The 27,210-nt window shown below is 40.7% G+C and overlaps 2 protein-coding genes across 6 annotated transcripts in view; one reads left to right on the top strand and one right to left on the bottom strand.

Annotated features, from left to right (window-relative positions):
- The window catches only part of cep350 (centrosomal protein 350), a 34,219-nt gene extending 21,559 nt beyond the window's left edge, over nt 1-12,660 (bottom strand). For all 5 annotated transcript variants that reach the window (XM_069699051.1, XM_069699053.1, XM_069699054.1 and 2 more), the window contains exons 1-12: nt 12,301-12,660; nt 10,009-10,097; nt 9,790-9,833; nt 9,542-9,650; nt 9,186-9,351; nt 7,398-7,990; nt 7,159-7,272; nt 6,622-6,750; nt 4,420-4,539; nt 2,438-3,153; nt 2,178-2,296; nt 198-1,225 (exon numbers count right to left, since the gene is read on the bottom strand). In XM_069699051.1, the coding sequence (XP_069555152.1) occupies nt 198-1,225; nt 2,178-2,296; nt 2,438-3,153; nt 4,420-4,539; nt 6,622-6,750; nt 7,159-7,272; nt 7,398-7,990; nt 9,186-9,351; nt 9,542-9,650; nt 9,790-9,833; nt 10,009-10,084 (3,214 nt within the window). In that variant the 5' untranslated portion in view covers nt 10,085-10,097; nt 12,301-12,660. The remainder of the gene's footprint in view (nt 1-197; nt 1,226-2,177; nt 2,297-2,437; nt 3,154-4,419; nt 4,540-6,621; nt 6,751-7,158; nt 7,273-7,397; nt 7,991-9,185; nt 9,352-9,541; nt 9,651-9,789; nt 9,834-10,008; nt 10,098-12,300) is intronic.
- A 1,493-nt stretch (nt 12,661-14,153) lies between these two features.
- Nucleotides 14,154-27,210, top strand: part of LOC138621195 (voltage-dependent R-type calcium channel subunit alpha-1E) — a 101,480-nt gene continuing 88,423 nt past the window's right edge. The window contains exons 1-2 of the mRNA XM_069699050.1: nt 14,154-14,211; nt 25,081-25,640. Of these exons, the coding sequence (XP_069555151.1) occupies nt 25,114-25,640 (527 nt within the window). The 5' untranslated portion in view covers nt 14,154-14,211; nt 25,081-25,113. The remainder of the gene's footprint in view (nt 14,212-25,080; nt 25,641-27,210) is intronic.

Below are 27,210 nucleotides of genomic sequence, written 5' to 3'. Positions count from 1 at the left end.
CTATTTCCTTTTTTTGCGCTAAATATCAAATACCAAAGTATGTGTTAATAGAAAAAAAAAATGACCTTTTCAACTTTCACAAATCCACAAATGAAGTAGGCCGAGAGGAGACATTTTTGTCACATCAGTGATCACCCACAACTAATGTGTAAAACTGTTTTATTTTCCTTATTGGACACATACTCATGTGAACTTACCTTTAACATGGCCATGAAGGTTTTTGGTGAAAATGTTGATAACACTTAGAGGGCTTCCTTTGTTCAGCTCTTCCCAGGCTACTTTGCTGCTGTCGTGCTGCGCAAAGGGTAAGCTGAGGGCCGAGCACATCCCTGCCTCTCTCTGGAACTCCAACAGCGGGTGATCCTTTCTTTGACCCGCACAGCAGTCCCTTGCCTCCAGGCGATCTGCTGGTCTAGGTGCTCGATTGTTGGAGGGGTGAGGAGGGCTTGGCTCATCCTCAGAAAAACTCCCTTCGCTCAAAAGAGGTCCCTCGCTAATGGAACCAGCACTTGAATCGTGGCAATCTGTCTGATTCTCCTCCTTGTCATGTTTTCTTTGTACTACATTATCCAATCTCTCTTCCTTCTCTAAGCCATTGACGAGTTTCCTCCTTTCTTGTGTGTAACTGTTAAGAAAAGGCTCTATTAAGTCAACAGAAGGTGGATGTTGATTGGTGAAACTGGCGTGTGTACCATTCTTTTCTTTCTGCTCCCTGAAGGCATGCAGGTTGCCTGCTCCTGGAAGAGGAGTGCCATTGTATGAACTATGACCTGTGCTGGTAAAAACCCTCTGGATCCTCTGAGCCATATCATTGTTTTCTGCAGCACAAGCAGCCGTTTCTGCCCAGCATCCATCATCAATACTGGAGGGCCTAGGACCCAAAATATTATCCACATCTATTGAAGTAGCTGTACCGTAGTTAATCCCCTCCCCAGCAAGCTTCCGTGCCTCGCTCTCTATGCGGTTGGAGAGTGATGCAGCTGTGGCCTTGAGGGCTTCAATGCGGGACATTTTGGCCCGCGACCGGTTGAAAGGGGCTGTCGCTGGCCGCTGGGAGTTCTTAATGCTGCCAGCAGCTACTGCTGTCTCCAGCCTCAGTAGCTGAGAGAGGAGATGGTCATTGCTGGGTTCTCGGGCACTGCTGCTGGGACCAGTCGCAGGTCGGACAGCTGGGCAAAGACGGTCTGCCTGAAGCAAAGAGGCAACTCCAACATCCAGATCAGTCCTGCAAGAGTTAGTGCAACAAAAAATAGTTGAGTTAAAAAGACAGAGTTAAAGCTATGATCAAACGAAGCACACTTGCTACTGCAGTAAGCAAACAAAAAAACGTGTTAAGATATTTACAACCATTCTGAATATTTAGTGTACTGTCTGCACTCCGCTGCAAAAACAGCTGAATATCCTGCCGTAAGATGTCTCTATATAGTTTTGAATAAATGTATTCACGAGCCTGATATGCAACAGTCAGTGGTACAACACAATAATATCCTCCCTACTACGGAAAAAATGTGGCAGAATAAATCATATGGAGCGCCTCAGTAGCCCAGTAGTTACACCGCATGCCACAAAACTGCTACAACCCCAGTTCAATTCTTGCACAGGACCAGTGTTACATGTCATCTTCCCCACTCTCATCCTGTTTCCTTTCTGCCTCTTTACTTCCCTCTCCAATGAAGACAAAAATGTCCCCAAAAAATCTTTGAAAAGAGAATAAAGCAAACACTGCTCCTGGTTGGAAACTATAAATCGCAATAACCATAAATACTTAATATGCAAAGAGAAAGATGGTGTTTATTATTAATTATTATGTACGCTTGTCTTTATTTTTCAATCAATTATCTCAGCATCTAAAATAGAAGCAGTGGCTCTTAAAAAAAAAAAAATCCTATTTTTGCTTGTTCCTGTACTAAAACACAGGACAAAATGGCTTCTGGGGCATTTGCAAGTGATGTTCATAAAAAACAAGCATCTGAGAACAAGCATTTTCTCTGTTTGACACAGTCGGGTGTTTTCCTAGTTATTATCCAAACATCATTTCCAAAAGATTGAGGAGCATGAGTACTTGAAGAAAGTTATTTACTGTTTTTTGTGTCTTTACATCTTAATGTAGGGAGGTTGTTATTGTGGAGAGAGTGAGGGACGTGAACATACAGGTTTGTGTTTATGTATGTGTGTACCTGGATAATGGAGGAGGTGGCTGATCATTCAAAGACCTATCACTGCTGGAGGGGCTCTGTGGTGCCTCTAGTCTATGGTTCTCTTTGTCCGACTCTCCGGAGGGCTGGTACATTGGTCGCTGAAGAAAAACACAGTTTAAACAATCTTTTTTTAATTTTTTTTTTTATATAAGGTCATTATTCATTGAACTTAGTAATTTTACCTAACATAACTTTCATATAGAAATAGAAAGAACATGTGTCATGCATATGTACAATACCTGACTAGAAGCAGCAGCACCCAGCTGGGCCTCCTCCAGCAGAAGTTTGCTATAAGTCTCCTGTAGGCGCATTTGAACAGGGGCCACAGTGGCGTCGGAGGGAAGGGCCACAGTTTTAGCTACTTCTCTTTGCTTCCTGTACAGCTCCTGCAGTCTCTGGTTCCTCCTCTCTGCCTCCTCACTCATTGCCCTCTTCTCCTCTGCCTGACGCCTCTTCCTCTCCTCTTGTTGCCGGGCAATGTACTGGCGAACTGTATCTGCATCATAGTGTCGTTTCTTGTGCCCATGTCTTGTGTCAGTCGTGTTGGCGGTTTCCGGTCGGTGTGTAGTGGGGCTTGCGCTCCGGCAACCTCTTGAGTGGCTACTTGCTGGAACAGTAGTTACCCAAGCAGAAACTGGCGTCCTTGTTCGAGACCCTGAGCCCCCTCTCCCTCGCCGACCACTGCTGCTGCCCCGGGACCTTTTCCGGGCCCTGTCCTCCTTCTCGACGGCTTTGCACTCCAGCTGAAGGTCATCAAGTATCCCCTGGATGTCTGCTGACAACAGTTCTGTGCTTACTCCCACTGGGGTCTTGTCCTGAGCTGCAGAAAAGGGGATAGATGTGGTCGTGGGATGGCTTTTGGGTTGCGCCTGAAATCCACTGTGAGGCTTCGCTTTGCTGTTTGGGTGAGTTCTTCGGTTTGAGTCTGAACGTGGGTCTGAGCGGTGACAGGAATCTGGTGGATATATAAAGAAAAACAAAACGTTACAGTTGGTAACTGGTAATAAAGTTCATTTTGGTAAAACACACACACACACACACACACACACACACACACACACACACACACACACACACACACACACACACACACACACACACACACGCACACAAATACGGTGCATGCTGCTAAATAGCTGTGATGCTTGACATATAGTTAAAGTGGGGATCCCTATTTAATCAGAGTTTTTGTTGTGTGTTCTTTACATTTTAAACTGTAAAATCCAATAGGCTGCTTCACTGTTAAATTATGGTCAATAACTGTAATAAATAGGTTTGTCACAGCTTGAAAAACACTGTTTGCTCCAACAAGTGACTGCAATAGATTTTAAAAACAGCTAAAGCATCCGAGCCAGACAGAATACACATAATAAATGAGGCTGGCTTGCTATGGCAACTCTAATCTGGGCCAAACTAAAAATTCCCATCTCGTGTCTAATCCAGACAGTTTTTTTGGAACATGTCTGTCGTAAGCGTCATTGCATATCCCTGCCCTACCATTCCCCACGGTACATGCCGCATGCACTCGGGGGAGCCTCTGGAAACCAGGCCATGTCTTACTGTGCATTCAACTAGAAAAGCCAGTCAATCTCTATTCCTTCCGGTCAATGGTACTCAGTACAGACACAACTAGCAGAGACAGAGGGAGGTATAGATAGTGATAGTGAGTGTGTGTGTGTGTACGTGCAATTGTCAGGCAGAGTCCATGGTTGTGAGTGTGCAGCAGTAGGTACAGTCTATTTATTTATTGATATTCCTTTGGCTGGCTCCGTTGTCTGTCTGACTACAGACATGCAAAACCCCCATGATTTATCGTAGAATACTGTCTGACTGCATGTAGAAATCCTATCTAAGGTGAGCCCCTGCTGCAGAAAATGTGTTTCATTTGAAAGGTTAAAGATTGACAGCAAAAGAGAGAACAGATTTAAGTGAAATGAGGACACAAGATGTTTGAAAAGAAGAGTTGGTAAAGAGGAAAAACGCAATTGACACTTCAACTATGAAGTTTTATCCTACGTGCCACTGGATGTAAATAATGCAGTGGGTGCATTTTTGACATCAAGCTGACACATTCAAAGTGGCTCTTCAAAGTCTAGTAGACTGCTCGTTGTTTCTGTCTGTATTTTCTTTCCACCTCTTTAGATACTGTTTAATGACAGCACATGTTGTGTCGGGGAATGTACAGTATAGAAGAAGAAGAGTTTAGGTTGCTGAGCCCCACCTGTTCGGCTCTGTCTGTCAGCTGGATAGGGACTGTCCTCCTCTCTGGGCAGCTTAGGAACAGGACCCAGTACCATCTTTATTAGCTTCTTGCCCTCCCGCCACGATGCAGGGCTAATTGCTGCAAAGCAAAAATTACAGCTTAGACACTGCCACCGAGGTGCATTGCAATTCAACATAGTTCATTTTGACTTTAGGAATCGACATAAATACACACACAGCTGAGTGAATGGAAAACACACATGAATATTATTTCATAGGCAAGATGCATAGCTTCAGTAAGATTTAAATAGTCACTTATCCCAAAACTAGTACAATGAAAAAAGCACATAGTGCTACTTTCAAATGCACAAAAAGAACTTGAACATAGCCACTGACGTATTGCTCATTTTTGCACTGAACTCAAATCCTCGAAAATTATACTTCCTCCTTGCCCTTAGTGAAAATCCAGCAGATTATTTTTCACAGCTTTCTCTGCTGTGTTCTTCCATCTGCCCAGTATAACGACTCAACTCAACAGCACTCTCCCTTTACTTGGAATAATATCTGGTGCACTTTCCACTATGACTGCATTCCAGTGAAGAGCAGTTCCGTGTAATGAAGCTGTACATCAACCAACCATGCAGCTGTTTGTGCAGGGTGAATGAGCCAACTGAACCTGGCCACAGATTTCAGAGGACTATTTATAGTGCCGAGCCAACATGAAATAGGGACCGGCCAGACTTGGGACACAACACAGAAGTTGGAAGAAACACAAGGAGACACCAGAAATGGAGTGAATGAGAGCTCGAACACAGGAAAGAGACCTTTCACAGTTAGCTTCGATACTGGAAAAAAAATTATGGATATTGTCATTGTTTGGCATGAAAACAAGGGGAATGATGTGTAACACAGATCTTTGGCTAGAAATCAGCTGTGGAAGTGTGTTTAACAGTGTAACAAATGCATTTCCTTGTTCTCAGAGGCCTCTACCACAAAGCGAAATTAGTAGGTGAGCTTCACAGTGGATTCCTGGTAATGCAAATCTGTCTCACAGGAACAGATCAAAATGTCAAACCCACCCATTGACCAATCAGATCACTTTAAATAAGGAGTTGTAATTGCTACAGATTCCAAACAGACTCCACAATAAAGTGACAAATAATGAAAAACAATAGATATTTTTAGGGATGAGCTGAATCATTTTGCTATTCCAGACTTTTCATGTTTCATTTTGACTACATTTTAGTCGCACAAAGATTAATTTCTTCCTGAGAGGATTTCTGGAAATGTTAATGCTTTCACTTTTTTTTAAATTTAATTTCTACAGCTCAGAGAAATATGAGCCGGAATTTTTTAAAATTTTTACTAGAAAAATAACAAAAATTCCACACACTGTTGAATATTTCTCAATAATTTCTCATGATCATGATTTTGGTTCGATAGACCTTGGCAGCCATCTACCACTTTCTATCTTTAACTCACTTTGTCATGCAGGCCTCAGATCTGCACAAACAGAGATGAAGATGACTAGCAATCATGGTTACGTGAGTGTTTTTGAAGGCATCCGTTTGCATGGGGGAGGAGGGAGTTTTCTCAGCTGTCAGAGCTCTGCTACGACCATGCTTCAGCAGTGTGTGGCTACGATTCTTCTGTGTGAGTGTCTGTATGCTACTTGGTGGTCACAAACTGCATGTCATACATACTGGACATTTCTTCAGGGATTATAGACTTAACACTGCAACAGCAGCCAGCAATATCTCTGATTCATGTACTGGAACATACACACAGGCCTGGTAGAGGACACTAAGCAGATTGAAAGTACACACCAAACACTGCAGTCTAAACACCAGATTTGGCAGGCTGTTTGAGACATTTATGACATTAACTTGTCTGGATTCAAATGAATTAAATCACATTTGGATTATCTCGCAATTAGCCTGCATGTAAACACAGTTTATGACACTGATTGTGTATACACTATCCAAAAGATTTGATAGCAGCCAAGTCATTACTGATCTGACCTCAGCGAAAGCATGTGTGCTCGGTGAAGTCATAACAAAATCTGTCCATCTCTAACCAAAGAGGTGGTTTTGCAGCATGTGCACTGACCCAGGACAAAATCCTACCAGACTTTTCCAGATGCTTAGCTTTCCTACTGTCACTAATTAAAAATAGATCAGAGGCTGGGTTGGCCCTCCCACATTAAAGAGGATTATAATACCTGGTTTTGCATTTAGGTCAGAGTCAGGAGCAGCTCTGTGGACCTTCCTGACAGGTTTGGGAGGCCTCCTCTCTTTGGACCTGTCTGCTCTCTGTTCCCTCTGTTGTTGATGCCTGGATCTGGTGCTCTCTGAACACAAAAGACACATGCGGAGAATAAGCCACACAGCAAAACCGACTGATTGCACTGCAATGTCTTAATTAAACATCTCTGAGGTTATGATCCATAGCTGATGTGCATAAAGCCAGTTTGCAAACACAATACTTGGAAAACAGGTGACAAAATAACAATTTATGTTTCTGACTGATCAATACAACTCGTTATCCAATGCACAGAAATTACTTGAGAAGCCGACCCAAATACATTTTCCCAACTCCAACTGTCAACTGTGTTCCTTACAGATGAAAATCAGAATGACATGCATCAAGTGCAATCATTAGCTTGCTAAATCTATGCAGTTTTTCAGGCATATTCAATACCATAGTGCAATATCATAGCCACGGCTAAAATTCCCAAAAATGAGTGTGTTCTGCTTACCAGCAAACTGCTGTGACAGGTCTCTGTATATTTCTCTGCTTAGGTTATGAAACTCCTCCTCCTTCCAAACCTTCCCATCAGGAGATCGGATCCTTGTCTCTGTACTGCTGAAACCTGAGAATAAAAGGAAAGAATATATAGGCTGCAGCATCCTGTTTCCTATCCTGTCATTATTTTTTAAAAAAAGTCAAAGAAGTAAGAAAGTTGGAAGTGTAGAACAACTAATATTGTCAAGATACCTTTGTATATAGGTGCAGGTGGTGCAGCTGCTACTTTGCGTATTTTGGCTGTGGGCATGTTGCTTGCAACAGCATTGTTATTTTCCACAAATGCCATTATGGGCTGTTCCAGAGAACCCAGCAGCTTCTCTCGCTGTGCAGCCTCCTCCAGATGTTGTCTCTGCCTTCGAATACGCTCTTTGAGCTTCTCCAGCTTATCATCAGGCTGATGTCGCCTCAGGTTCTCCAACCGCTGGGAAGCTGAGCCAGGGCTGGTGGAGGGAGTGCTCTCCCCCCGGCGTCCAGAGCCTGGGGTGGGAGCTACGCATGGGCTTGACTCTTGACTATCCATGCCAAGTTGTGCTTTGGGAGTGCTTTCTCCAGTCCTCAGGGTGTCCAGGGCTGGCTGGTCATTGAGGTAGCGCACTTCAATGCTCTCCAGATCCGAGGAGTGTGTGCTGTTCAGGTCCCTGTCTGTCTGTTTGTCCCTGGTGTCTCGCTGGTATAGCAGCTGGCTGGGCAGAGGATCTGAGGAAGGCGAAGAGGACTGTGGCACCGACTGCAGACTGTAGGCCTCCAGCTGAGAGGAGGGATATGGTGGAGGGGTGGCCTCTCTGGACACAAACCAGATTACATGGGATCAAGAAGAGGATCAAGATTTACTCTCAATTTACTCTTCAGTGACTTTACAGAAGAACACACTTACGCTTCACCATAGTCTATAAATGTTCAGTGAAGAAAATTATTGAAAATATATGATGAAATGCATTTGAAATGAAATTAATTTATTTTCAAATTTATAAATAAATTTATATATATAAATAAACATATATAATGAATGTCATTTTTTGGTAATGCAAATCTTACACTGCCCTCGCTGAATGAGAGGACTGCAGAATAAGATTGCATGTGGCCATCTGAAGTATAATAACATCAAAAAGCAGAGGTGGAAGAGTTAACGGATGTATAGTTCAGTTCATATCAGCTTTGTGGTCAAGGTTTTTGGTTCAGTTCAGTACATTTTTGGTTAAGTGGAATGGACAGATGTGTCTCTGAAGGGGGGAGGGGGGGCTTGTCAGCAAAACTGAGCTTTTTATCTCTACTGGTGATGCAGTGGGCAGTCGCAGTTAGGTAACTTTCAGTAGCCCCGGAGGTCCAGCCATCTGTAGTTATGAAGGCTGTGTTGGACAATCCTTTGAAAGCTCCACATCGAGTGTGTTAAAAAAGTTCAGGAATTACTCTGTGATTGAAGTGTCATTTGAAGGGGGTATTATAGCATGGCTCTGATATTTAAATCATATGCTGAAATCCCAAATGGTCACCGACTGCATAGAGCTGCATATCTTTTGCAATTATCACATCCAGCGCTTTAGTTCTGGATTTTGCCCTGTCTGGCTCTGCATGGAGAGTCTGTATAAGTTCTGTGGCGAGAAGGAGTTGCTCTTTCCTATCCGACCCTCTGCTCTTTGCATTATCAAGGGACACACTGGGATGATTTCTTAAATGTTTCATCATATTGGAAGTGTTGCCACTAGCATAAACAGCCGTTTGATCCACCACTTTTTTTCTTCGTAGGTAAAACTGGGCCCGTAATAAAGCAGACTGAAACAACACTGCATCAATAACCCAGTGAAACATCCACCACTTTTTTTGTTTGTTCCTATTACCTATTTGAATTGTATCTTCTGTGCATGCTTCACAGCCTATTTTAAGTATGACACCATTGTCTTTTAGCCACCTCTGTCTTGGTACATGGCTACATTTGGTTAAGGTTGTTTTCAGAAAAGCATTTTAGAGCATGATATGTACCTGTACGAGGCCAGCGGTTCCCTGAACTCCACACTGTTATTCCTCCGGACATTGCTGTCCTGGGTGGTATTTCTCAAGGGGCTGCGTGAGCTGCTCTTTTCTGGACTCTGCTGACTTCCGCCTCTGGGCTTTGAAGACCCTCTATGGTCATCAACTTGTCGTCCATCTGTGATGGAGAGAAGTATGGTATGATCTCATTAGAAAGTGTCAAACCTGTCTTAAGGGATTTCTCAATGGGATAAGTAGTCAGGCAGCACTCAGTACTGTAATATATGATAATTCAAAAATAATAAATAACTTTATCAGTCATGATGTACCCTATACAGGATTTAGCTTTGCATTTTGGAATAACTCACCCCTGCACCGGACCGTCCTGGAGGATTTCTTCTTGGGGGAGTCAAAGACAGAGTCTAGGAGAACCGCTGATCCTGGAGCTGCCTCTGTGCGGTTTTCTATGTGCCGCAGCTGCAAAGAGTGAATATAAGTGTCAGACATTTTGAATTCTGTCTAGACATTGCAGACTATTTCATTACATCCATGAAATTGTGATCAATTATGAAAAGCTGTCAAAAAACAGTCTTTCAGCAGAAAACCGCGTACTTACAGCAGCTTTGGACTGAGCCAAACTTTTCCATGCAGTTGTCAGGTCTGACAAAGAAAAAAAAGAAAAATCAACAATTCAGATTCACGTGTGACAGAGATCCTCTTCTTAAATTATCAACCCATATGAAACATTTAGATTAAGAATTTTAAAATTAAGGAAGTCATTTAATAATACATTGATCACAAACACCGTAAACTGAACACAAATTTTTCTACAAACCTTGGCAAATATTGTGATCGGGAAGCCGTTGAGCAGAGCTTTTAACAGACACCTCAGTCCTCCTGCTGCTCTTCATCTCTCCCACCCACCTGCAGTCGAGATTGGACAAGGGCAAATAATGAAAAACACTACTGAAAAAGGGAAAATGTGACCGACTGTAAATGAGATTCTCGCAAAAAGTCATAAAAAGAATATATTATAGACATATCAGTAAGGCAGATAGAACCAAAAATGTTATCCAAAACCAAAATAAGGAATGAAATACAATAAATAAGAAAGTAACAACCCTGTTCAGACAAGACAAAAACTGACAGAAAGTAGAAGTAGAGCTCAAGCTGCAGTCCAATGCCCGACATCTTAACATGTCAAATTACACAGTTAACAGTATGAGGTGTAGGCAAATTAATTCCTAGTATATGTATAATTTATAACATCTTATATAACAGCTTGTTGACAGCAGATTAATGTCACCCTGCGATTTAAAACAGGTTCTACCACTTCCCCATTCCTCAAAGGTAAGCACACGTCAGCATGTGATGTCTACTTCAAACACCTGTAACACTTGAGTCATCTGGTTCTGTCCAAGCACTGCACTCAACAAGTCAACAGCAACTGTTTTTCTTCTGATTCAGGAACCTTGTTCTTGTCCTGAATTGTAAATAAATTTAACTACAATGTTAGCACTTCAATCAGTTAATTATAATACAATTCTGTAAGCGAGTCTAGCCTAGATAGATAGTTTATTCTGGGTAATATGTGCTCATATTTGACACCTCTTGAGTCATAAGAAGTTCTTCAGAAGTCATGCCTGTTACACAATCACGTGACACAGCCCTGAGCCAGAGAGAGCAAATAGGAAGAAAACGAGATCCATTTTATTTCTTTATAAAGGCACTCTCTGTCAACATGCAGCCACACACTGATGACTGTGTACACTTATGAATTAAATAATGATTCCCAAACCTGATAAATGACTGCGGTCTGTGTCTCTGATTACGTGAATCCAAACGCAACTCAAACGATAAAGTTAAACTGTATGTAAAGTCAGCAAATTGCCACAAGGAACTTAAGTTTTCATGTTGTCACATTGATGTTGGCTACTTCTGGCAGAAGTTGTCGTGAAAAGTGCACACGACAGCATTAAATCAACCACTTCTGCTAATGATTGACATTTAAAAACAAACGTACTCGTCATGTTATCTGCCTTATCTAACTAATGGCTGTAAGTCAAACACGCACCAGTACACAAAAGGCAGGTTATATCTGCAAGTGTCGCGCGTTACGCTGTACCGGTCCTGTATTGCTGCGTAAGTAAACCTACCTAATAAAAGTCTTCAGTGTTTAAAAAGTTGCCAAACAAAAATATATTGAAATTCCAATATCCTCTAAGTGTGGGCGAATCCTTCAGCGACATATCAGGCGAAGAAAGGAGGATGTGCAGCGAGGATTAAGTGACAAAAAAAACACTTTCCCCGATGGGAAGTGGGTGATTTTTACTAAAAGGTGTAAAAATCCAAGATGGCGCATACTTTCTTCTTCGCTGAATGACTGAAGCGCTGCTCAGCAGCAGAGAGGCTCGATGCCGCCACCTGCAGGTCGACTCGACATTACAAAAACACTCCTGCGGGCTGGTTGACTGTTTCAATACAGCTTCGGACCACACGTGTCGCTGCTGCGCGAAAGGCCGCTTAACAGCGCTGCAGAAGTTAGACGAGGAGGAAATAAAGGGCCATCTTTGACTTTAATGTAGATCACCTTCACTCAACCCTAATAAATCGTAATTTGACGACTTTATATCCGATTGGTGTCCCTCGGATTTGGTCCCCGAGAAGTTTGTCTCGCATTCAGTGACGTTTAACTTGTTAACAGGAGATAGATGTGTTCACGCTGTGCATCAGGACCTGCGACGTTACGAGACACTTGATGTGAACGACAGAGCTGTCGGGATATATTAAACTATTATCAGCGGCACATCGGGGAAGTAGTCATCCGAGTCCTCACGTCAACGTCGTGAAAAGGGACAATCATTTAAAACTGTCCCGCCGAGTGGGACAACACAACCAGGGTCGTGATGTTTGATCCATTATTGTTACAATAACCCGGACTTTTCAGCAGCTCAGTTAGGTTTTTGTAACGCAATCGCCACACGTTCAATGATGAAGTCTGAAGCTCTGTTCACGTCTGGTTTATTTCGGGATGACTTCGGTCCAGAGGATAGTCGGAGCCGCCAACGTTCACGCTAGCTGACAAGAAAACCGTGACTTAACTCAGCTGAGGAGACGTAACATTTACCTTTAGGGAAACGACCTGGCGTGTCTGGATGTCCACATTCACGCTGATGTCTTCGTGGTGTAAAAAAAAAAAAAAAAAAAAAACTTCTCTGGACTTCTTCAGTTTCCTTCAGCTGTCTGTTTGCTAATGCTAGCGTTAGCCGGCTAACCGATCTTAGCTAGGAGTTGTGCCAACTAAGCTAGCGACTTTTTTGGAGCGACGTGCACCCGTCGTCCCGACGTTTGTTCGGGAAACAGCATCTCCAGTTTAGCTGAAAGAAGAAATACCGCCGCCCGCCTCCGAGGTTGCCTTTCCCGGGTTACTATGTTGATGTTTCTCAACGGTGAAACCAAGGTATCCAGGACGGGTCGGTTACGGAGACCGAAATATCGCGAGCGTTGGACCACGTCAAACGCTGGGAAAGCCCCACCTCCGCGCATGCGCGAACACGCACGAACAACACACACACACACACACACACACACATACGAAACAGAAACATAAAATCACCAAAAACACAAGAATAATGATAATGATGTCATTTTATTTATCAGGTTTGCAGTTATATGAACTTAAATACAGTTCACGTAATTTATTCAGCAATCACATATTCAGAAATAAAACGGAAAGGCAGGTAACTATAAACAGAGACACCACAAGGATACGTTAAAATAAGCCTAGTAATCATCATCAACATCATAATTTGAGTACTTTGAAAATTTATTGCTTCTAAAACAATGTCAGAGCCTCTCGGGGGACCTTTTCCCTTTGCAAAACATGCATATGGTTTAGTCCACTGATGTAGTGGGGAGGACACATTTTTCTCAAAGCTAAACATGGTCATTTGTGTAAAATCAGGCTACAAAATTGTGACTGAAGATGTCAGGCCAACTAAGTTTAAAAAGTGGCCACTGAAACTCATTTTAACAAGTAACTTGCAGCAGTTTACACTGAGATGCGATTTGAAACATTAAGCACTCTTCTGATGCATGTGTATACCTATTGATTCACATATTTACAGATGTGGGACAGTGGATTCATTGAAAGGGACAGGGTCCCCCTGAGGCTGCATATGGCCCTAGATGTATGTGCTACAATCATGGATGCATTAAGAAGAACTGCACTACTGAACACCATTGGGCTGCATCTAGTATTCATACAACCTAAGGTCAAGGCAAACCAAGCACTGGCTGCCTCATCAATACAACTTATATGCGTTTACTGTCCCCCTGTGGCCTAAGTGTGTATTACATAGAGACACGAACACACGAATGGCAACAAGTACTGTATAACTAAACTGTGCTGCCTATATGTCGTCAAGCCCACAAAACCCAGAGTCCACTTTATGTAGCTTAAGTCAATTTTCAATAGCAGATGTTTTGATTTTGATTTTAGGCCAGTTAGATTTATTTTTTTGGTCTCTTTGGCAACAAATGGTGCGCACACTGTAAAAATCGGGTAAAATAGTTTGGTGAGAACATGTGCGCTCGCTGTTAACAGGTGAGTCTTAAATACATAAACTGCAGTGCAGCGCGTCATGACCATGAAGGCAGTGATTCAGGTTGCTTGTGAGACCGTGAAAAATGCATCAAGTAGGTTACCTGTGATGTCTATCAGCAGTACACATCTTGTTATTCATATAATATGTTATGTCGGATAATATTGACTTTAATTGTATTTTTGGGTCTTTTCAATAAAAGGTGTTGTAGCTGGCAGCTGCTTCGATCCCCCCGACTCCCTCTGGCAAGTAACCTGCCTCGCCCTCTCTCTCTCTCTCTCTCTCTCTCTCTCTCTCTCTCTCCATCTCCCCATCTCTCTCTCCAGGACTGGCAGGATAGTACTGAAGTACGACGGTCGTGGTCGTATCTGCTGCCACATTTCCATTTTCTGTGGAGAAGGGGACCGAAATGGAAAGGAGTTCTTTCTTTATAGGTAAGACATCCCTGCCTTTATATTGCCAAACAGGTTGTTGGTTGAAAATACAGGCTGCATGGAGCCAGAGGATGGTTTGCGTGCCACTCCAGAGGAACAGGGTGCAGAGATCCGTATTGAGGAGTCTCTCATCAGTTATTGATAATGCTGATCAGTGTCATAGAGATGTGCTGGCTGGTGAAGCTTTCATAAGACTTTAAAATAACCTGCAGTTCTATTGATATATATATACAGTTAATTACTGTTTAATTGCAACATGATATATATATGTTGCAATGTTGCATGATATATAGATGTTGCAATGTTGCAATTAAACAGTAATTAACTTTTTTAAAATTCAATATTTGTGTATATATTGTCATTAATCAAAGATTAGAAAATCAAGACTATATTTGCTGCAGTGAACAGAAAGGAAATGTGCGTCTGACAAGTTGTTGATGAGATTTTAGATACTACAAGGTCAGGAATTACTTGTATCCTCATTCTTTCGGCGTGGCTCTTTGCCTCTGCCCCTGTCTCTCTATGACCTGGGACTTAAGCAAATGAAGCTTTTTATGTGTATTTTATTATCATCTTGAAAAATGAACCTGCATTTAGGCGATTTAGCTAGATAAACTCATCCATCAGAAGAACACATCAGTCTTCTCAAGTCAAGGGACTTTGACTAAAAAGGAAGAGGCAGTTTGAATGATCAGTGTTTGTGTTTTAGATGACAGGCTGCTGGAGGCTAAAACCGCATCGACCGTCGACTTCATCACTTCACATTCCTCTTTGTCCTGAATTGGAGCTCTAAAATTGGAGCCGTTCATCCAGTTTCTGACCACTAGTTCAATAGAAAGGGTGATCAGCTTTTGCTCGAATTGATCAAATCATCTGTTTTTCAATGAGGGTAAATGGACCTTTGCTTGGATCAATTCGTGCTTCCCTGGATTGTCTCGTTAATTATTTCTTCATACAAACACTTGTCACTTAACACCCCCAGTCTGGTTTGCCTATATTTTCCTCTTGCTGTCTCTTGTTAATTTTTCCTTGTCAAGTGCTCTGATTGTCCTGATTGAATAACAGCACTCTCCTTGTCAGGGGTGTAAATTGGTTTTCACGGCATATAAATTAGTGCCTCTAATCAGCACAAAACTGAACCTGACTACAACTCTAGAACTCATTCTTATGGAAAACAAGGTGTGTGTGTGTGTGTGTGTGTGTGTGTGTGTGTGTGTGTGTGTGTGTGTGTGTGTGTGTGTGTGTGTGTGTGTGTGTGTGTGTGTGTGTGTGTGTGTGTGTGTGTCTGTGTGTGCGTGTGTGTGTCGGACCACCCGCTACAGTTACAGTCAGATCCACATTATTTTATTATTTGTGATTCATCATTTACAAAGATGATGAATCATCCAACATGCAGTCAGTCTTTCTTTGAAAAGAGCATGATTATGTGAAAATTATTTTGTAGCGCAGTCAGATTTTTGTGAAAATGGTTGTCATAGGCAGGTTTTTCTTGAACAGGAGATTTTAATCTTAACAAGACTTTTATCTGTTTAACGAGAAGACATGAAAACGAGAATGAATGGAGGAGGACTGTCCACAGTCCAATGCGTTGAAGACAAACAAGGCTTTTAGTAACTTCACTCCACAAGATCAAAGATGTAATCACTGGTTGAAATTGAACCTGAGATACTGACTGATATTACTTTAATTCATCCAGGATAAAGGGAGCCAATTAAGTTGCAAGAGAACGGCTTAAAATAAGAAACATATCATATAACTTTATTAGTTTGTGTCTGCAGACTGTATTTTGAAGCTGGTGACTCTTATGAGTTGGTTTGTTCAGCCGCTGATAGGTGCCAGTTTTGTGGTTGCACTTCCAAAGACTCGTACACTTTGCTGTGTTCTTTTTGTTTTTTGCTTCAGTTTTAACTGTGCTACACTGACGTGGTTTGTCACGGAAATTTTTGATGAGCCAGAAATTTAAACACTCACAGCACAAATCAGCTTTCTTATTTATTCAGATATGCCAAAGCCTGCCCAATTTAATCAGCCACTACAAATTATTCAGCAGACATAGCAAATTCCATTAGGACATAAAAAATACTGGCTAAGTGTCATTTCACATCTGCAGTATGTATCAAAAGTTCAGCCTCAGTTGTATTTTATTCAACAGAGAGGAATATAAGTCTCAGGCAATAAATCCTCATACAGCTACTGATTTCATTTCATCACAGTGTGCACACTGTTGCATCCCATTGAGCAGAGCCTGTCATTGGGTGTGACTAATGGATGCAACAGATATTTGCAGCCGTTTTCATATTTAGGTGATTAACTTATATGTTTTCTTAAGGATGGCTCCATGTTTCAAATGTGATGTTATTTCATTTTGGCCTTGTGGATACATTTTACAAAAATGTCAATGTCAGTGGCTTTTTTGCTTCAGTATGTGTTCCCTGTGGACAACTGAGTGTGCAGCAGTACTCTGTATGTGCAATAGATTGTTCCTCATTGTTTATAAAAGGATGGACTATATAGTTGAATGCAAACTTTTTAATTATTTCTCATACATTTTCGACTTTCGGCTAAAGCTACAGCATGAATACACCCTTTCAAGACACATGTATACACTCAGAGGTGGACCAAGTTCACAAACTTCTCTGTTGCTGACTTTTATAATGACTATATGATCAATCTGCAATGCTTTTTACTCCAACATGCAGTTGATGTTGAGTTGTCAACCAGTAGTCGTGCAGAACAAAATTGTAACAGTTCAGTTAAACACAGATTTATTTGTCTCCTATAAATTAAACATCTTTCCAACACCTATGCACAAACACAAAGAGTAAAGTTCAAGAAAACCATAGCCAAAACAAGCTATTCCTTTAAGCTACAAACTCTGATAGTTGTAAAATATGATTAGTCTGTAATATTATAGACAGCCATCTTGTTCGAATCACAGTGCAGTTGAATGACCCTGCATCAGTCTTTTCACCAGACCTGGGACACTGGGTTTTTCTTATGGTGGTCCCCCACAGATGAAGATGATGGTCATTTACAGCAGGTTGAAGTCAAATGTGTTTCTTGGCCTCCTTGATCACCATCATCCAAACATCATTGAAACTTTATGAATCATTAACTTAGGGGACATTAAGTACTGGAGAATTGCTTATGTGAAAAATGTTGACAGTTCAGGATGTGAAAAACAAAATGATTGATTTTGTTTTAGCCTGCACTGTGAGCGCTGGGTTGTTATTTTGCTGTATTACTCCATACATGCTTTCTCAAATAAATGTATCTCTCAGAATATAGAGCTGCAATGATTAGTTGAACGACAGAAAATGAATTGCCAACTATTTTGATTATCGATTAATCGATTTAAGCCATTTTCTTTATTAAAAAAATGCTCAAATTTGCTCATAAGAGCTTCTCGTGTGTGAATAATTTATGGTTTTTTTTAGTCATCAAAGATGATGAACTAAATATCTTTTGGTTGTTTATTGTTAGTCAGGACAAAACAACTTGGACTTTGGGAAACACTGGTTGACATTTTTCACTATTTTCTGACATTGTAAAGATCAAACAGCTAATTAATAAATTGAGTAAACAATCACCAGATTAATTGATAATGAAAATAATAGTTAGTGGCAGTCCTATCAGATTATAACGATTAAATTATAATGAAGGATTTGCATCGCCTTCCAGCCCTTCCCCATGAGGCCACCTCAGCATTCGATGATTGGATGTGGTGGTCCTATTAGTAGTGTTGATCATTACTGATCTGATGTGTCTGGGTTGCATAATAGTCTTTCCTGGAAGGTCATCATGGCAGAGGATCCCTCTGAGGAGTGTCTTTTCATCATCTAAAGACTATGGTATACCTGGCTGCAGTTACAGATAAAGAGCCAGATAAATTACTGAAGAAAATGAGCACAAATTGAAAAATGAAGAGTCACTTTTAGTTTTTCTGCCAAATCTATCAAACTCATAGATGCCACAAATTCAAAATCATACTGCGCTGTGTGACAGTGTTTCTGATGGGTTTAATTAAGAACTCAGGCAGGCATGTCTACTGCAAAAGAAAACTCTTACGAATTAATATTTAAACTAATCCACAAACAAGAGCTACCCTGCATGTTCACTGTCAAATGTCTGTGACTCAGGCTGCCGACAATTTGATCTATTAAATTCAGGTCATTCAGTGTTTATGGTACAATAGTTACATAATGATAACATGAAACTTTAATGAACCCTGCAGGGGAAAGGGGTTGTTACTGTTGCAGAGTAACACATCGTGCTAAAATACAGCAAAGAATCATGAAATAAAATACGTTTGAACTAAATAGATGCATGAAAAGAATGGCAAGTACAGCACCACGCTGTACACGAGGAGCAGTATGAAATAGAGATGTCTGAATGAAATGGATGAAAATGTGTGCAAAAGGGTATGCTGAATGTGCAAAATAAAAGCAAACTAACATGATAGCACAAGTAAAAAAAAAATGAATGAAAACAATTTATATGACATTTATGCAGTCAAGTCTAAATAAAAAAAGAGAAGATAGGATAAAAAGTGAATTTACAGTACATAGTATTTACATTAACACGTCCACAGGAGGTGTTACATTTGTATAAAAAAAAAAAAAAAATCTGTAGGTCTCTGTCATTAAATACACTTAATTTTTCCGAGATACAGAGGAGATAAAGTAATCAATGGAAGCAGAGGGTCATGGCTGTGGGTTGACTAGACTTGTACTAGCAGCAGTGGAAACATTTTGCTGGTTTATTTCTTATCTTTGTATCCCTCTGCAGTTATTATAGTCTCAAGTAGAAAACGTAAAGTGTGCATATTAGTTGCATGTGTTCTGAAAGATATAAGTTTTGCCTATCAGCCTTTACAGATTTGCATATTGTGCTACATCAAAATGCATCACAGAGTGTAAATGAAAGCTGTAAATTCAATATGTAGATGTTGGCACTGCCTAATGCACTCTGTATAATACAGAACAGTAATATGCTGTGGCCGTATTATAGAGAGAGTAACTGCTCTATGTTAGGGGCTGAGCTATAAAGAAAATTAGACTTCTCATTGAGAGGATACGTAGGTTTTCTTACACTGTATGACCTCTTCTACTTATTTATAAGCATCAGTGTTCAAATTGATCATTTAAGCGATCATCAGGCCAGATTTTAAGGCTGCAGGTGATTGAAATGGTCAGGTTTCTGGCATTAAATTTGATTCTTTGATTCACTCTCCAAAATCTGTGAACTGTTCTCCAGGTTTCTTATCATTGTCGTTAAATCTCCTGCATTAGTTGGTTATTTTCAGATGGCTGACGTTTTCTGCCTGATTTTCCCTTCAAACACATTGCCCATTAGTTTCAGGTTAAATAGCATAACTCTTCCTGACACATGCTTGGCCACTCACCAGTTTGACATCCTGGCTGAGGGGAGGATGTGGTGAAATATGATGTCTAATCAGGCAGCTGTGTGGGCTGTTAGGGGCAGCAGGTGTGAGAAGGTTCCTCGCCTGCCTCAACCGCTCCTTCACTCCTCATTATTAACCTTGCAAACACCTGGCTGTCCAGCAAAGAGCATACACACAATTTGAGTCAACATGCACGTTCTCTTTTTCCTCTTTCATATTACCCCAAGTGACTGAGAAATCACCACATGGCTGTGAGTAGCACATTAGATGTTTATGAGCAATTTCCGATAATGACAGTGAAAGCTCAGAGCGTCCGAGGCTAATCAACAACCAGCCTCTTAAAGGCTAAATAGGGGAATGGTAACAAGCCTCAGTCAACTTTCTTGGCTGTGTATGGTTTTGATAATTGTGAGGAGCAACCACTGAGGAGTGTGGAGGCAAGCAGCTGAACCTTGATGTCTGAGTGCACTGCACTATGGGTGTTTCTTTATAAAGCTTAGTGGTTGTGGTCTTTTGTTGGGCTGGTGGGACGTGTCTGTAATTATTGTCCTGATAGTGGTCACATGAAAAAGCAGAGTGGGGCATACATATTTTATCAAATTGAAATCTAATTATACAAATTACTCCCTCGTCTTCCTCATAATTTTAATAATTTTAATAAGTTTGATGTGGAGATAAATACCACTGTCACGGTCTGTATGATAACCTAGCTCCTACTAGCTAGCTTAGATTTTTTTTTTTTTTTTTATAAAGACTGGGATCACAGGGAAACAGCTATCCAACTCTGGCCTCCCTAAAGGCACCTCCAAAGCAACCTTAACACAAATTAGATCTAACATGTTAATTAGTGTGCTTTAGAGGTGTTTCTTTGGAACGAGCCAAAACTAACTGTTTCCTGTCTTTGTGCTCACAGAGCCAACCAGTTGTTGGCAGTAGCTGTACAGACAAGTCAGTGGTATTTAGCTCTTTATGCAACTCTTGGCAAGAAAGTAAATTAGCATATTATCCTTCTTCTTTTTTTTTTTTAATCCCAAAACCACTACATCGCGTGGAAAAGAATATAAGGACAAGAGACGCCACATAAGGGATCATTTAGTCTTTATGTCACTGTGTCATCTCACCAGCAGACGGTAGATGACCATAAACCCGTCACTTAAATGCCTTATGCTATAGGTTACTAATATGAACAGCATACAGTGAGACCAAAAAACTGTATGTGTAGAGAACTGGAGGAAATTAAAGAGTAGCTTTTTGTTTTGTCAATAAAAAGTAATATTTTTTGTTATATATTTATGTCAAACATCAATGTCGGTGTGTTTAAGAGCTGTCATCTTTTGGAAGAGGCTTTTTTGTCCTTCAACCCTTTAATGGTGTGCTTTTACTATTCAAGTCTGACAAATAAAGCAGGCTTTGACTTTGAAATGTTTGTACTAGCATATTGTTTGTGATTGGTTCTGAATAAGCCACCTCTGAAAGTTCATCTATTTGTATTTTTCTGTTAACTCATGTAGCAGGAACGCAAATATCTGTATCATGTAACTGGGCTGGTATTCTTGTTCATTCAGTCTGAAAACATAATTTGCAAAATGGATTAAGTAAGCACCAGACCAATGAAGGCTCTTCTTCCGTTTATCAGACCCACGTGCCCCTGCCAGGAACCACACAATAGACAAATGTATTGACAAACATTTTTCTGACAAACGTGTTTCTCTAGTTGAGTCTCCCTCTGGATATCATTTTGGTGCATTGAAGCTGCAGAGGAAAGGGGGGAGGACTTTCAGCACCAGGTGTTTTCTGTCTGTGTTGGAAGCTCAGCTCATATTCATTACGCAGGTGCATTTAAAGCCACTTTACCTCTAGTCGTATTACTCTCCGGGTTCAAGAACCGCAGCATTGTCATTATATACTATTAATCCCCCAGAGAGCAGCACATTTAAGGTGTCAGATGTAATGGGCACAGCCAGTCAAACACTATAGAAACACCACTGATTGTTTCATATTGCTTCATAAAGAAAAACTGTAAAAGAGTGCCTCAAGAATTGATTTGTGATTTATTGATTTCTGGCCAGATAGGTCGTCCCAGTCAATAAAGATCCTCACTGCAGAAATCGTTAGTACATTTTTATGTTGGAGATACAACATGTCCAGTTGCTGTTTCTTTAACATTTCCAATCAATTTGTTTTTCCTTACCATTTGCTCTTGGGAAACCTGGGAAAGGTACATCATAAGACAAGGTAGCACGTTCAGCACTGATGATGATATTTGGCTGCACTCTAAAGCTGTTGTAAATTTGCAAATAAAACCAAAAAGACACGTTTTTTTGTCACTAATTTGAGCAAATTAAGTTTTTCTTTTTGAATTCAGCTCAGTTCAAGTTACATGAATCTGTTTATTAACAGTTCCAGTTGTGACTGCGTGTTTCTGGAATATTTAAAAGTGCTGTGGCTTTTGGCAAGAAATTCAACTTTTGAATGAAAAAATAGTGCTGATAAGAAATTTATCATTGTCATGTGACTAGCATTAGACGTCACATGACCAGATCAGTTTACTTCCTGCATACACCTCTGGTAGTGGTATCTTACTTAAACTTCTAGATAAGCAGGTAAGTGAAACGCCTCAATGAACAGATGGAATCGTGTGTTTTGTACATTTATTCAACTACTGACCTAGTTTAAGAATTACACTCCTGCACATATATTCTGCTCATTAGAGGAGTAAATCTTTTAATGGCCACTATATTATGACTCAGTCGTGGAAAAAAACTAATTTCGCCCTAACGTAACTAACATAGAATTAAATAAGGGTATAACATTTGTGTAAGGGAGGTCTAATGAGTAAAATGCATTTACTCAAACTGCAAGGAAAAACCTGGGATTTAACAGGTTAAAAAAAAATTTGTGGCCACTTGGAGACAGCACAAAAAATTAAAAGCACAACCTTCCTTGACATTTAATTGGTTGATTTTGCATATGTCCAACAGTGAAATAATTAAGATGCAGCAGACATGGAGCAAGCATTACGATTCATGTGGAGTTGTGTTTTGGGAAACCTGACAAATCTAAGTACAATATTCACTCTCCCTTAAGCTCTGTGTTTGTGTCTACACCAGCTGAGTGAAATCTCTGTGTCTTTAAATATACTCCTCTATGTTCAACAATAGTGGCTATGTGCTGTTTGGTGTTGAACAGCCAGTGTACAGTGTTATTTTGAGCTTTTTGTGATTAAGTGCACCATTAAACCAAAACAAAAAGTTAAAAGACACAAAAAGAGAGTATAATGTGGGACTTGGTAAATCACAGTAGAGCTGTAAAACATTTTATACCAGCACTGTCACCATTTGGACCAATTCCACCAGCTTCAATGACCGGAGTCAGTCACCCTTGCCTCAGGAAAATATTAATGTTTGATGATTAATTTGCAGTATTTTTTTTTGCCACTTTTGCTAATTTGCTTCATTTCTTTTATTCCAGTTTTTTTTTTTATATATCCCTTTCTGCCTCGTGACTTTAATAAATCAAACTGTTGCGGATTTATTTGTGTCCTCGTAGAACAAAAGTCAGAAAAGGACATTTCATGGCATATCAGCTTTTGTTGTGCTGCTTCTTACCCTGAGGCCTCTGGTTATTTCAGGTGAGCTATCATCTTCCATACAGTACACTGTTTATTATGAACTGCAGCTGTGTTTATTCAGTTTATAAAATAGTTTTGCTTTGGCTACATGGAGGTGTTAGTGGGGACCGCTTGAAGTTAAGGAGGTGCAAGTTTTTTCCTTGTACAAGCAATACCATCATCGTCATCATCAACTCGAAGGTCTATGATTAATTAATGTCTCATTCATAGCAGTGTGTTCACTCACTGACAGCAAACAAATGAATGACTCAAAAGGTGCTTAACCCTCGTGTTGTCCTTGGGTCAAAATGACCCGCAGCTGTGTTCAACCAAGTTCTATTTTATTTCTATATTTTTATATTTTTTGGGATCATTGGTGATCATTCTTTAAAGAAACCCTCACAGACTCCTTGTCACCAATGATCCCAAAAAATATGAAAATAAAATAGAACTTGGTTGAACACAGCTGCGGGTGATTTCGACCCAAGGACAACACGAGGGTTAAGCACTTTGATGGGTTTTAAGCTGATGTGCAAGACGGTGGAATAGAGTTGGTTTCACTCTGCCAACTTATCAGCTTCATGCAATCCTTATTTTATGGCTCAATATCTTCACTATGCAAATTATTAAGAGCCTTTTCCCTTAGAGGGGCTGTAAAACTAGAAAGCTATCATTTGGCTAACTAAAATGGCAGGAGCAGCTGAAGGAAAGAGGCTTCTGCAGGGTGCCGGGAAATAAGATGGATGTAGTTCTCCTGCTTATCACATACCTAAGACCAGACTAGCCTTCAATGTTCCTTCCAGATAAAGGAGAAGATGGGTTGATAAAATTACTTTCCCTCTCCTCTCACTCTCCTATCTTCCTAATTGCACCAATAAGAACAGCACTGGCAGCATTGTATGATTATTTGTTTTGAGGGCTGCATTACAGCTTATCTAATTGGTTCTGATGCTCAGGGGATTGGTCATATTTTAAATCGACTGAGGACAGGGAGCGCTATTGGTCCATTGGCAAATTTCCTTAAAGGGTTAACTGAGCAAATTCCTAGTTACACAGAAGCTGTCTTCAGGCTGTTGACTGATGGAGCCATAATGCAACACCAAAGCAGAGACAGTTTGAGTATCTGCATGTGCAAGTGGCAACGATGTGGGTGCATCGAGTCTGTTCTTGGGGTTTAACACGAAGCTGCTACTTGTATGTGTGTCAGTTCTGCAATCTGAATTCATATGGGTATATGATTTTTTTTAAATTATTATTGGAAATTACCTTTGTTTTCTTTGTTTTGCTGCTTTCAGCTGCAATTTATGACCCACTTAGTCACGTTTAGGAGCCCATATTGCTTTATGTATTTACCATATCCCATATAAAATGTAATATTTTTACCATGAGTCTAGATGATCCAATAATGAAGCATTATTTGTATTTGAATGCCATCTTCTAAAAATAAGAGAATACATTATTTTTGTAACTGTTTATGGTCGAGGTTGAAATAAATAGTGGAAATAAAACAGGGGGCTTTAACAGTAAACACAGAACTGTTTTGGACAATACTGCATGGTTTTCTTGCTGGTTGAACTACTCCTTGTGCATATGCTGGGAGGAAGTCCCAAACCTCCGCTGAGCTCACCTGTCTATTGTTAGGTCATGTCAGTTTCAGTGTGTGATCATAAAGTATCATGAGGAACATATTCATGCAAAAAAATGTGGATTGCATTCATATTTGCTAACGTCCCTAGTCTGCTCAGCCTCTGTTTATACAATGAATAACATATTGAGTGTATTGAGTTAATATTATGAGTCTCTCACTTCTTGTTTTGCTGTTTTCTATCTCCTCTCCTTTCTTTTCTCCCTGCAGCACTATGCTGAGATCCCGGGCAGCCTTCCCACCATGCTGGAACTGGGCTCCTGTTCGGTCAGCTCTCGTTCTCTGACAGGGGACCACAATGCTTTGGGGCTACCTAGAGGCCCAGGTGGGTTGGAGTGTCCAGTGGGTGTGGGTCCGGGCATGGGGACGATGTGTGGCAGCAGCACCCCCAGGCACCTCCACCCATCCCCAACAGACTGTGAGGGCTGGCAGAAGCATCATGCTGGACGGGCCGGAGGTTCAAACCTGTCTTCTAAGTCTCACTCCCTTCTGGAGCCCCAAAGTCTGTCAACCAGCTACGACACCCTGTACCTCCCACATATGTCTAGCCTTGCGCCCCCTCTACACCCAAACCGTCTCGGCCTCACTCTTGATGTGGCATCGACGTTCGACGTTGGAGTTGGGATGCTGGGGACGGATGGAGACTTGACGGTCAGTCCTAATGTGATCAAGAGACGGCGGGGCGGCCTGATCGAGCAGAGAGACATCGTCAAAGCCCATCAAGCTCATAAGATACAGAGCACACCGCAGGCACGACGCAAGGAGTGGGAGTGAGTATGATGCCGATATATTTACAGCACCCTGTCCCTCTTTAGCTTACCCACTAAATTACCCTTAAACTTTATCCTAAATGTTGTTTATTCCTTACCAAAGTCTTCTTCATGCCAGTTTTTCTGTTATTAGATGCTCAGAAAGGCAGAACTCAGATCTGCTTACAAATTTTCATAGCAAGGAGAAACAGCCCACTGCACTTGTTTTTAAATTTTAAATACAACTAAACCCTAAATTTTGGAAATGTATTAATAAGTTTTGTGATCTTAAAGTTCAATTATTTTTTTTATTTAGCTTCATTGTGACAAAATCCAATACCCAGTAAAGTGTTGGATCAGACTAGAATTCAGAAGGTAAAGAGGGTATGAAACATACATAAATCCAATATACTGTAGTTTACATTTCTTCTTCTTTATTTGGAAAAGACTTGCCTCTGTGGCACACCAAGCTTCTTTTGATCATTCTGTAAACAGAGACGTCAGTAAATCTCTTTACCTTTAGACCTTTAGATTTATTTCTAATTAGCACAATTACAAAAGACTATGCAAGAAATGCAAAAATAGTTTTATACATTTTCTCATTAGTATCGTCAAACATGCAAAGTCTTGCGTTATGTGTTGACAGGAGAGCCACCTGAAAATAAATCCAGTACATGGGTTTGTGTATGTTTACGACATTGTTCAGTGGGTTTATGTTTGCAGGCTGACAGGAATAGTTTGACATGTTGGAAAATTAACTTAAGTTAAATTAGTGAGACCATTCTCTTGTCTATATACAGACATGTTTCGGGTAGCTTAGTATGTAGATTGAAAACATGGGGAAAAAGTAATTCTGGCTTTGTCTAAAAGTACAAATATTCAGCTATCAGCACATGTAAAGCTCACTAATTAACATGTTATGTTTTTGCTGAGCTAACTGGCTGCTGGCTGTAGCTTCATATTTTGCATACAGGCATTTAAGTAGTTTAAATCTTATCCTCTAACTTTCTGCCAGAAACAAACAATTCCCACATTGTCAAACTTTTGCTATAAGTGTAAGTGTGAAAGGAAAAAATATCACGAAGTGATTGCTAAAGTTTCATTTGAGCAACTTTAAATTACATTACCAGCTCAGTCACTGATTTATGAGACAAGAGGATATTAATAATATTAATACTGAAGGAACATTGAGCAGCATGGTGTGCCTTCAGCTCAACAACAACTAATAAGATTAGTCAAAGCACTTTAATGCTCATGTAGATAACAATACTATACACTGTTAACTGTGTAACGCCTATCAGCATGTGTGTGTGTATCGTGGACTCATTCACATGTTCATACCACGTGCATGTATGTGAATGTGTGTGTGTGTGTGTGTGTGTGTGTGTGTGTGTGTGTGTGTGTGTGTGTGTGTGTGTGTGTGCGTGTGTGTGTGTGTGTGTGTGTGTGTGTGTGTGTGTGTGTGTGTGTGTGTGTGTGTGTGTGCGCATTTACTGGTTTCCTGGCCTGCTGCGCTGTAGAGTTTCTGGCTGATTACAGCAGTGACGCCCCCCTCTGTTTCCCTGCTGATGCTGGGGCTTCACCTGTAGTG

Source organism: Brachyistius frenatus, unplaced genomic scaffold, assembly GCF_029030835.1.
Source record: "Brachyistius frenatus isolate BFR_SWC_R1_liver_20210118 unplaced genomic scaffold, ASM2903083v1 Contig_29, whole genome shotgun sequence".
In the NCBI taxonomy this organism is placed as follows: Eukaryota; Metazoa; Chordata; class Actinopteri; family Embiotocidae; genus Brachyistius; species Brachyistius frenatus.
The sequence above is the reverse complement of the archived record's forward strand: the minus strand, read 5'-3'. Positions and strand labels throughout refer to the sequence as shown.